At 41.6% G+C, this 12,944-nt stretch overlaps 1 protein-coding gene across 1 annotated transcript; it reads right to left on the bottom strand.

Annotated features, from left to right (window-relative positions):
- Nucleotides 1–409: 409 nt before the first annotated feature.
- On the bottom strand, nt 410–3,108 carry LOC120921700 (E3 ubiquitin/ISG15 ligase TRIM25-like). The gene has a single exon (XM_040334240.1). The coding sequence runs from the start codon at nt 3,067–3,069 to the stop codon at nt 1,468–1,470; it is 1,602 nt and encodes a 533-aa protein (XP_040190174.1). The 5' UTR covers nt 3,070–3,108; the 3' UTR covers nt 410–1,467.
- Nucleotides 3,109–12,944: the final 9,836 nt, after the last annotated feature.

Here is a 12,944-nt window from a genome sequence, read left to right as displayed (position 1 = left end):
GTCCAAGGACCCCGACTATGGAACGCTTTACCAACCAGCATATGGTTGAAAGGTAAACCACCTGGCCTTCAGGAGAAAGATAAAGACCCATCTCCTTCTGAAGGCCCGGGGAATGGATACCAAGCGCCCAGAGGCAATTCAGTTCGCATGTGTTGCACTATATAAGTTTCTCACTCACTCAATGACTACTCCTCCCACCCTCACTGTTTCCATCGAATATATAAAAGTGCGGAAACTTCTTGAAGACCCCTCGTCTATATCCCATAGTTTGTAGACTCTATAACTTTTACACAGACTAAATAATATACAATCATTTTGCGTTTTTTCCCCAAAAATACAGTAGAATACATTTTGGCCTAAATTTATGAAAAAAGATTATTTGCAAAAATGTTATAACAGAAATTAAGAAAAACTATTTTTTCCCAATTTTTTTTGTCTTTTTTCCTTTTATATATATATAAAAAAACAAAAGTTGACCATCCTATCTTGCATAATGTCATAAGGTGTGGCTATGAATTCTATTCTGGTTGATTTGTTAAAATGTATTTGGACTGTCTGGAACATTTATTGTTACGGATATACTTGTTGGTTTTATCAAATAAACGTCTACCTGATTTAAAAAAAAAATATGTAACCAAAAGAAAGCTCTATCTATTTAAAAGAAATTATATAAAATGTGTCTGGGTACAGTGCTGTATGACCGAGTAATTATCATTGAAAGAGTGACAGCGGTAAAACTGAGAAATGTCCTGGGCAGGAAGGGGGTGAAACATTCTGGTCTTGAAGGGGTTAAATGACCCAACAACATGATGTGAGCAAAAGGAACCTCCAAGAACATTCCAGTATCCCCCTATAACTCTATATTACACACCCATCCCCCTCCCCCATAATATAATAAAACATCACTTTACATTACAATGTAGACTTTTGTATCATCGTTATGTGATAAAGCGGAGATAACATAAGACAAGCCAGGGAGAGTCCCAGCTAATGGTCTGCTATCATCATATAACAGGAGATTGGGCAGACTCATTCCTCATCATGTTTTCTGCCAGAGATTTCCCAGAATTCTCTCCTGTATGAAGGAGACGTGGATTTCCAGGACTGAAAACTGCCGACATTCATAGAAAATGTAAAGCCACCCAAAACAGCCAATGGCCAGTTTCTGTGTCCATGACCTTGGTATAACCTCTTGTTGACTGGCTGTATATATACATATGATAGTCAGCAAGGGGTAAAAGGACATCTGTCATGAGAGAATTATGGGGGCTGCCATTGCTAAACTCTCCGTTTGAGAATGCTAGTTCCCTGGCTGTCATGTCTATGGTTTGGATTTGATGCTGTCCCAGTGTTTGACCCGGAACAAGTACAAAGCCAGGGAACTAGCATTTTCAGATGGAGGCCTGCAATGGCAGCCCTCATACTTCTCCCAGGAGTCACCACTTCCTCCAATCATTGGCTGAACAATCAACCAATCCTACCAACTGTCCCTGTGATGTCACATGTCCCCCTCCCCCCACATATCTTTATACAACCTCCCCATACACCTAACACAGCATGGAGGGGCCCAGTGAAGGTGGTGGTGAAGGTGTGGAGGTGTCGGATCGGGTCACACAGATCATAAAAGGAGATCCGCCCGGCCTCATAATCCAGATCTATCCTGACTCTGTTACCGGGGGGATAGGTGGGTAAGGGGGTCTTATTACTGTCATGTATCACATAATACTGATTAATAGACCTGAGCAATCCCCAGGACTTCTTATTATTTCCAATGAATGATAAATATCCTCCCCTCTCTATACTGGGGTAACACATCCCGACTCTCCATCTCTCTGACCCCCCGACATCCACTTCCCAGTAATGTCTCCCTGAGGAGAAACTCTGATTGCTAAACACTTGAGAAGTATTAAGAAATCTCTCTGCTGTTACTGGGTAATTCTGGTCTATATCTGACCAGAATACAGTTTTCCTGTCATCTGATATCTGTAGATCATTATTAGCTGTGTTTCCATCCAGTAATATGTCTGCAGCTCCCTGTATAGGGAAGTATACATTTACCTCTGTTATTATATCAGATAAACCTGTGTGTAAGACCCCCGCCACATCCAGACCCCCTCCATCATGGAGGAGCTTCTCATGTCTCTCTCTGTCCTCATTATCTCCATCCTCAGTATCACACAAGTCACCTGTGTCTGATTCCTGTAAGACAGTCAGTGGATCCGTCATGTTACACAGCTCCTCAATGTGACGCATCTTCCTGGACAGCTCCTCCTTCTTTATTTCCAGATCCCGGATGGAGATGGAGATCTGCTCTGCCCTCCCGGAGATTTCGCTCAGGATTCTCTTTTCCAGATCTTCAAGACGTCTCCTGAGATCTCTAAACAAGACAGTGGCTCTCTCGGTGTCACCAGCTTCTTCTTCTTCTACTTTCCTCCTGTGTTCCTGCAGACTCTGAAGTCTTTCCTCCGTCTCCTCTCTCTTTGTCAGAAGATTCTGCAGAACATTCCTCAGTGTCTCCTTCTTCTTCTCAGAAGCCTCATTCAGTGTCTCCACCTGGTGTCCCCGATGTTCTCCAGCCAAACTGCAGGACACACAGATACAGGTCTCATCCTCAGTGCAGTAATACTCCAGGATCTTCTTATGGACGGAGCATTTCCTGCTCTCCATGGACAAGGTGGGGTCACATAAGATGTGTTCTGGGGACTTTTTGTGGACTCTCAGGTGTTTATCACACAGAGAAACCTCACAGAGCAGACAGGATCTAACAGCAGGTACAGGAGAGTCCACACAGTAAGTACAAAAGACCCCGGACTCCTCTTGATCTGGCTGAGCAGACAGGAAAGTCTCTGCTATGTTATGTAGTTTCATGTTCCTCTGCAGTGCAGGACGATCCGGAAACTTCTCTCTGCATTCAGGACAGGAATACCCTCCAGACCCCTCCTGTGTATCCAGCACACGATCAATACAGACCCGGCAGAAGTTGTGACCACATCTCAGGGTTACAGGATTGGTATAAATGTTCAGACAGACGGAACATTCCAGCTCAGCTCTCAGATCAGCAGACGCCATCGCTGACAGCAGAAGAGAAATGAAACTCAAAGTCTCTGGACTCGGTTACAACTTGTCTGCACAGGGCGGGGCTGAGCTCAGATCTCAGGTTACTTGCTATATTTCACTTATCACAAGTTAGAAATTTGCTGCCTGAACACTTTTTTTTGTTACTCTGTTTGAGCTAACCTGTCGATCCACTCTGTGCTGCGTCCCTGATTTTCTAGGACCCCTCCCCAAGAATTTTTGGTCCTCCCCCGACATGGAGAGGAGGAGAGCCCCCCTGGGACTAAGTACCTGGGACCATAAGGTCCCCCATACCTTAGCATACTTTAGCAGTTGCTCTTGTGGTGTGCCGGGCCTGAAGCCGTTTTGCTGGGCCTCCCCCTACCCCATGGATTTGGTTATACCTTCTCCCTGGGTTAGGTTTTCACCCCTCCTGGAGGGAGTGGACATGTTTTGTTGTCTCCTAAGCAATAGGCTATGCTATGCCTGCTGTCTACTCCGGCCTCTCGGGGACCCGAGCACCCCACCCCACTTTCTCTTCATAGTCTTTTTTCTCACATCTCTCTCTTTTTCAGCCAACCACCAGACCCTTTGCAGAACACCCGTCTTCCAGGGGGTCACACATCTTAAAAAACATCATCCTGTCATGGTGAAGAGCATAACACAAAGAGACAAAAACAACAGAAATACCTTATGGGAGGATAGCGGCCTCATCCACAAGATTCCAAATGGTCTTGTGGATAAGATTCCACACTCTTCACCTTGACAGGACGATGTTTTTAAGATGTTACAAAATTATAACACATGTTTTATCCTAGATAGTGAGACCCATTGGCGGCTGGTGCTCAAAAATTTGGGGGGGCGCAAACAAACAAAAAAACTATTGCAGCCTCACTGTGCCCATCAAACGCAACCACTGTGCCCATCAAATGCAGCCACTGTGCTTATAAAACACAGCCACTGTGCCCATAAAATGCAGCCACTGTGCCCATAAAATGCAGCCACTGTGCCCATCAAATGCAGCCACTGTGCCATCAATTGTTGCCACTGTGCCATGAAGAAAATAGGTGCTGCGCTAGTATTAACTTGTTCTTATTCATACAATAGTGCATATGAGATCCCCAATAAATCAAAATTTAAGGGCATCAAAGGTGCAAATAAACATTGAATCACAATCAATATATATGAGAGGATATAATAGTGAAGTGCTGGTGCCAAAAAACAAACAGTCCCGTTTGAGATCAGCAAAAAGCCTCCATGGAAAACACACAGCAACCTGCACAATCACTAAAGGAAAAAAAAAGGCAAACAATCCTGTATGAGGAATCCTGCAACAGACAATTCCGTGTATGGAAGCTTCACTCCCTAGATCTCCTTTTCTTTCAGGACAATACTGCTCATAAATGGAAAAAAAGGATTCATGAATAAGTCACGTGTCCAGTGACGATACGCGTGGGGGAGGAGCCTAAGTGACGCAATCGATGGGAGATTCGTCCCAGTGAGGAGATCGTAAAGCACTGAGCGGCGTTTGACTCTACAGCTGAGCCTGGTTGATCTGAGTGTATCGTGAGTGCAATCGCTGTATTGCAGTATTCATTTGATCTTTCTCAAAACGTTATTTGCACCATATTTGTTTCCTTGTTTTCCCTTTATGAGCAGTATTGTCCTGAAAGAAAAGGAGATCTAGGGAGTGAAGCTTCCATACACGGAATTGTCTGTTGCAGGATTCCTCATACAGGATTGTTTGCCTTTTTTGCCTTTTTTTTTCTTTAGTGATTGTGCAGGTTGCTGTGTGTTTTCCATGGAGGCTTTTTGCTGATCTCAAACGGGACTGTTTGTTTTTTGGCACCAGCACTTCACTATTATATCCTCTCATATATATTGATTGTGATTCAATGTTTATTTGCACCTTTGATGCCCTTAAATTTTGATTTATTGGGGATCTCATATGCACTATTGTATGAATAAGAACAAGTTAATACTAGCGCAGCACCAATTTTCTTCATTTATCACGTTTGGTTTTGTACACCTTTTTGTGTTCGCAGCTGTATTATTTATTTGTTGTTTATTTTTTCCTTTGAATTATTAAGTAGTAGCGCTGTAGTACCACTTTGCCACTGTGCCATGCCATCAATTGTCACCACTGTGCCAAGCCATCAAATGCAGCCACTGTGCCATCATTTATCGCCACGGTGCCCATCAATTGTCACCACTGTGCCATGCCATAAAACGCAGCCACTGTGCCATCAATTGTCGCCACTATGCCCATTAATTGTCACCACTGTGCCATGCCATAAAACGCAGCCACTGTGCCATCAATTTTTCTTCAAATAGTATGAACTTTATTCTTCCGTGATAGACAAACAAATAGCCAATGCTTACATAGTTACAGCTGGTTATACATTGCTAGATGGTAATTCAGAAAGGTTTCAGAAGGAGGAAATAGATGTAATGATGGTATGATGGTACGTCTTTCTGCTCGGCTTCCATAGAGAAAGCTTCCTGTTGGGTGGGCCCCCATCTCCTTGTAGGGTTGGTGACCCCAGAGCTTCCTAGCTAGCTATGCACACCACATGTATACTTATACTGTTTTAAAAGCCAAGCTAAGCATAATTCACATTTAGACTAGCTCCAAAGAAGGTTGGTGATAAACGTAACACCCACTTGTTTATATTTAAGTAACATATCTCCACCCACTGTCTTGACATAAAACTCCAAAAATACATGTAGCCTATAACAGATGGCATTTCTCTGTCCTCAGCAAACCTAAAACTACCATGTTTAACCAGTGATTCAGAAACGTTTATCACATAAAAATATTAATAAATGTAAAATCTAACAATTCCCCCTTAATGCACTATAATTAACAAACAAAATAAGTGCATTCATCTTAAATAATATGATCCTCTTATTTCAATACAAACAATACTGTGAAGGATATGCTTCAGTGTAATTCTCCCTGCTAGTTATGCTGTGTGTGTGTGTGTTAGAGGTAAAAAGGATTCATGTGTTACAGGCTGTTGAAATGTTACTGTCCCTCCCTCAGCCAGCCCTATTTCAAAGGGTAATTGATCTATTGTGTTGTGTGAAGAAGCCCTGTGTTTACTGTTTACTGTGATTAGAAGGGTCTCATGTTAATTATTCTGATTGCTTCATTGTGGTAATTATCTCTTCTATATGCGGGGCCAGACTGTCTAGATAATGTATTCTGTTACAACTAGTAATTACCTTCACTGATGTCATTATCTAAAGAAATGTTTTCAGGGTCGACTCCGAAGTGTCTGCCTATAATCTGTTTGAGAGCCCCCACTGTGTGTGGAAAGGGGGTGGAGATTTCATTGTTCTTTGATTGAGGATTTAGCTTGTAAACTGCATATATACCAGCAGCAAGCTGCCATTAAACTGTCGTGTTCCAGCAGTAAGCTCTGACTCATGTGTGGCTTATTGGGCGACCCCAGGAATATTCCTCCTCATGGAATATTGGGTGATTTTCTTTATGGGAAGAAGGGAATCTTTGACTGGGATATCATTCTAATACCGTCACAACTGGTTGACAGCAGCGGGATTTTCCCCTCTACTCTCCTTTACACCCGTATTCCAAGCAGACACTGGAAGAACTACTGGAAGTTCGTGGAAGGATTGCTAGCAACAAAACCAAGCGGGTCATCATAGCAGAATTAATGGAGCTAGGCCAGGAGAACTTGGTTGCAGCAACGCCAGCAGTACAAGAGATGGAGACACCAGTGATTCAGGAGGAGAAATCGCCAGCCAACAAAGTAATGAGAGAGAAGCTAGCATGGTTCGGTCCGAACCCAACGGCGGATGTGGTGCTGAAAGTGATGGACCTGTTAGCGGAGGAGGCTAAACAAATAAGAGACGCAGAACTACAGGAGGCTAAACAAATAAGAGACGCAGAACTACAGGAGGCTAAACAAATAAGAGATGCAGAACTACAGGAGGCTAAACAAATAAGAGACGCAGAACTACAGTTAAAACTGGCAGCAGTCCAACAAGCAGCCGCACATTCTCCGAACAGTGAGTACAGCACAGCAGACGCAAGGAAGATTCCGTTTAGCGCTTTTAAAGCTTTTGATGAAAAGGACTGTGAGATTGATAACTACCTGGCAGATTTTGAGCGACAATGTAACCTGCACCGAATAGCTAGAGGAGAGTGGGTTGCAATATTGTCAGGCAAACTGTCAGGCAAAGCTTCTGATGCTTTCCGGACCGTGCCAGATCAGGATATCCATAGCTACGCCCGGGTTAAAGAAGTGCTCCTGGCTCGTTATGCAGTAACCCCAGAGTCCCACCGACAGAGGTTCAGGGACTCACGCAAAACCACGAAAGACTCTTACGCGGAATGGGCATGCCAGTTATCCCTGTCGGCCTCTAACTGGGTTAACAGCAGCCAGGCCACCACCGCAGAGGACATTTTGCAACTAATGCTCCTGGAGCAATTTTACAATCACATCCAGACGGACGTCAAAGACTGGGTGAGAGATCGCAGGCCCATGACTCTACCAGAGGCTGCGAAGTTGGTGGATGAATATGCGGATACTCGCAAGACAAACCAGGTCACACCACGGGTACAACCTCCACGACCAACGGCGCCCTCACATCCACCAGCCGATAGATATCAACCTCCTAACAGACCGGTGACATGTAGCCCTCGCTATCCACGCCAGGAGGACAACGAACAACGCTGCTTCCGGTGCAAACAGCTGGGTCACTTCAAGCAGAATTGCCCCATGAATGACAACACCAGGTCAAATTGGTCTCAACCTGGGTACCGCCCACCAGCAGCAGCCCATTGTGTAAACTCGGCTTGGGATCTCCAGGAGCTGGGTCAGGAAGAACCATTGGGCACCCCTTACGAAGCCCTCATGGTACAATCTGTTATTACGGACAACAGGGAACACCATTGTCAGCTGGTCATGGGCGACAGCCATGAGCCGGAGGGGCCCTGGAGGGAGCTGGGCAGAAAGAGGCACCGCCGGCTACCCTCCAAGAAGAAGAGGTCCTGGAAGCCGTATAACAAGCTGTCCTGGGAGGAGAAGAAGCGACTGGAGGAGAGGGAGTCGCAGCGGGCGTCCCAGATGTGGGCCGAGATATTCGCCAAGGGCCCACCGGTGGCCCCTTACACCACCACCCAGTTCCTGATGATGAAGGACCACGTGGAGAGCCTGCAGGACATGAGCAAGCAGGAGCTGATCCGTGAGTACATGGAGCTGGAGGAGTGCATAAGCCGCATGGAGGAGGAGAACAACCGCCTGAGGTCACAGCAGGCCGACCCCCCCAGGCTCCATGAACTGGAGAGGGAGCTGGAGAAGCTCAAAGTGGAGAACCGGCGGCTGCGGAGGGAGCAGGGGGTGACTGACCCTATGGGGCACTGATCCAACCCCCCCCCCCCGGACTCTGAGCACCAGTGCTACAGCATTTCAACAAATATAACTTTTTCTTTTTATGAATCTCCTGTGATTGTCACTTCAGAGCCATAACCTGCCCCCTCCCATAGCGGGACACCTAGACGGCGGCGCACAGACCCATCCGCCGTCTTCACACTGACTTCTGGTGACTCTGCAGATCGCACAAAGACTTGGGGACTGACCGGCGTGTGATCTGACGACCCGGTGGCATACCTGAGATGGACTAAAAGCTCTGAACCCGTCAACCCTACTGGACCAGGAAAGGTCCAAACGGGTTGCCGGAGCAGGGAGAAAAAGGGGGGCCATTGTGAAGGATATGCTTCAGTGTAATTCTCCCTGCTAGTTATGCTGTGTGTGTGTGTGTGTTAGAGGTAAAAAGGATTCATGTGTTACAGGCTGTTGAAATGTTACTGTCCCTCCCTCAGCCAGCCCTATTTCAAAGGGTAATTAATCTATTGTGTTGTGTGAAGAAGCCCTGTGTTTACTGTTTACTGTGATTAGAAGGGTCTCATGTTAATTATTCTGATTGCTTCATTGTGGTAATTATCTCTTCTATATGCGGGCCAGGCTGTCTAGATAATGTATTCTGTTACAACTAGTAATTACCTTCACTGATGTCATTATCTAAAGAAATGTTTTCAGGGTCGACTCCGAAGTGTCTGCCTATAATCTGTTTGAGAGCCCCCACTGTGTGTGGAAAGGGGGTGGAGATCTCATTGTTCTTTGATTGAGGATTTAGCTTGTAAACTGCATATATACCAGCAGCAAGCTGCCATTAAACTGTCGTGTTCCAGCAGTAAGCTCTGACTCATGTGTGGCTTATTGGGCGACCCCAGGAATATTCCTCCTCATGGAATATTGGGTGATTTTCTTTATGGGAAGAAGGGAATCTTTGACTGGGATATTATTCTAATACCGTCACAAATACAATTTAGCATTTCAGATATTGTACATAAACTTTTTCCAAAACTCAGATATTCCAGTGAAATATTTAACCATTTTATTCCAGTAAGAAGCTATAAATTATTATATTATTATCTACATTATGTAATAATAAAATTTTCTTCCTTTACCTCAATAAATGTTACTTCTTATAACTTCAACCATATCATATAACTATTTTAACATAAAGAAGAAAAATATATTTGATGTATCAAATTATATTACTCTATAATAGAAATTATTAATTAATAAATAAAGTATCTTGCATTTCTTTTGAAATTTCAATAACCAAATTTCTTCAGTATAAGTTATTATACATTATCCTTGATACCGAACAATAATAAACATAATACGTAATCTACTTGTCTGTGGATACATAAAAACATAACTTTCCCATTATTTGATTGTCATATTTTTATATATTCTATTTTTCTTTCTATTTATTTTTCTATCTTTTTAATCCATCCATTTAATTTATTTATCCATCTATGACCAGCAAGCAACTCTTTCTTTTATTTATTTTTCAATATTCTATATTTTTTTAATTCAACAATAATTCTGTTTAGACACTTTAAATCAAATCCTTTTCTTCCACACAAACCTGTATGTACTCTAACTATATTAATACTTCAAATGTATACTTCGTTATACATTCTTGTAATAACAAACTATCCATCCAACTTTCCCAAGTTATGTGTTCTATAAAAATTAATTATTCTATGTGAAATAATAATTTTATGTATATCAATATGTATTCTTATAAAAGATTTAGAAACCAAAATATAACAACAATTTTTCCATATTTAAAAAAAAAACAAAAAAAAATCCTATATTAGAATTAAATTCCAACTCCCCCTTACATAATGATCGACCGATCAATATGTCACTTTTGATGTAAGTCCATATAAATAAATCATTGAAGTTCATACAAAAATGATGATCCTTGATAACATAATCAAAAAATTATTTTGAAAAAAAAATAGAAGTAATAACAAATAGAAGTTTAGTTGTTCTTGTATCATGGTCATGGAAGAATCCAAAAAATAAAATAACCTTCCCAATTTGAAATTCCAAATGATATTTCAGTTGGCATTTCTATTGACATCCCTGGTACCTTCAGATCTATAATTCTTAACCATATCTTTAGCTACTGGAATAAATTATGAAACCTACTCATGAGAAGTAGAAATCTTATTCAAAACATAATTTTCCATTTAAATTTAGCAAAGGCCTAGTCATGTTTTGTGAACAAACTTCTGAAATTCCTATACCTGTACTTTGTCCTATGCAACAGATTGCAAATAACTATATATGCTAATCTTAAAAAGACATAGAAGAACAGACATTCTTCATCTTGTCATTAACTCAAAAAATTAATAAACCCTTATTTTAGAAAAGTTTTTAAACGAAAAAATATAACAGGTAAATAAATCACCTAATATTTACCTTTTCTTGAATCATCTTACCCTATTTAGACTTTAAAATACTATTGTAGCGTTCTATTATATCTGGGTACTAAAGATGATAAGAAAATAAAAACTTTATCAAATACTAAAATTGCATACATGTCCTTCATCACCTGTCCTATAAAAATGAAAAAAATCATTATCTGATTCCACGGTTTGAAAACAAACCCCAATGGAATGTGACAAAGTTCATAACTTAGCTTTCATTACAAATATATGATTTTTTCTAGAATTACCTCAATTAATTAATTTATCAAAAAAATTAACTAAAAGGAAAAAACATCCTTGTATCCTCCTTTAGCAGGTGAAAAATATAATATAATCAATTTACATAGATTGCAAAATCTCGCAATACTTTGGTTACTCTTTCCCCTTTGAATTGCTCTATAAACATAATAAAACAATATTCAGAAGTTTGATGACAAAAATGCTCTAATAATCAGTAGTTCAAAATTTCTTTCATTAGCTTAAACAAAAAATCAATTAATCAATTTGTCAGTCAATCTGTCAGGTACCTGGATATGCAAAAATAAATATTTTCACTTAAAAATAATTTTATCCATAATTGTTGGAATCAATTATTTTTACAATTAATTTTATCTCCATTATCAGTCTGTACTGAGACAAAATTTTCATCGTCCCCCTCTTTATTCTGTGACTAATTATATTTTGTAAAAGTAATAATTTTACTAGATTATTGTATTTTTCTTTTACCATACTTTCACTTATAACCATTTTAATTTTGCAAAAAAACATTTATTTAGGTTCGCTTTTCTAAATATTCTATTTCAGTAAGACTCTTATTCATGTTGAAATACTTTTTTTCAAAACCAACCATACAGTATGATTAATTGAACCACATGTGCTCTGTAACAAACACATGGCTTAAGGTCATCTTTCAGTGTTGACAAAATATACAGGAAGTTCAATTGTGCCAATATATGGATCCGTTTATGAAAGCACAAAATTCCTTCCCAATAAATATCCACTGAAAAATTGATAAAGCAACTTTTGCATGATTTACTTACATAACTGTGGCTTTATCACACTGCATAATTTTAGCTTCAACCAAGGGCGGATCCAGAGTCTAGTCTCGGGAGGGGCACTGCCGGAAAATAAGGTGTTGCTTACAGAACTCAATTAGGTGTCCGGTGTGTCCGCTGCAATGTTGCAGTACCGCTAAAAAATCAATGATCGCCGCCATTACTAGTAAAAAAAATGAAATATAAATGCCATAAATCTATCCCATAGTTTGTAGACGATTGTCAGGGACTGCAGACATGGTACAAGTGATGGTCAGAGACTGCAGACATGGTACAATGGATGGTCAGAGACTGCAGACGTGGTACAAGAGATGGTCAGAGACTGCAGACATGATACAGGAGATGATCAGAGACTGCAGACGTGGTACAAGGGATGGTCAGAGACTGCAGACATGGTACAAGAGATGGTCAGAGACTGCAGACATGGTACAAGAGATGGTCAGAGACTGAAGACATGGTACAAGAGATGGTCAGAGACTGCAGACATGGTACAAGAGATGGGCAGAGACTGCAGACATGGTACAAGGGATGGTCAGAGACTGCAGACATGGTACAAGAGATGGTCAGAGACTGCAGACATGGTACAAGAGATGGTCAGAGACTGCAGACATGGTACAAGAGATGGTCAGAGACTGCAGACATGGTACAAGAGATGGTCAGAGACTGCAGACATGGTACAAAGGATGATCAGAGACTGCAGACATGGTACAAGAGATGGTCAGAGACTGCAGACATGGTACAAGGGATGGTCAGAGACTGCAGACATGGTACAAGAGATGGTCAGAGACTGCAGACATGGTACAAGAGATGGTCAGAGACTGCAGTCATGGTACAAAGGATGATCAGAGACTGCAGACATGATACAGGAGATGATCAGAGACTGCAGACGTGGTACAAGGGATGGTCAGAGACTGCAGACATGGTACAAGAGATGGTCAGAGACTGCAGACATGGTACAAGAGATGGTCAGAGACTGAAGACATGGTACAAGAGATGGTCAGAGACTGCAGACA

The sequence above is a fragment of the Rana temporaria genome (genome assembly GCF_905171775.1).
Source record: "Rana temporaria chromosome 3 unlocalized genomic scaffold, aRanTem1.1 chr3e, whole genome shotgun sequence".
In the NCBI taxonomy this organism is placed as follows: domain Eukaryota; kingdom Metazoa; phylum Chordata; class Amphibia; order Anura; family Ranidae; genus Rana; species Rana temporaria.
This window is presented reverse-complemented; position numbering and strand designations above follow the sequence as displayed.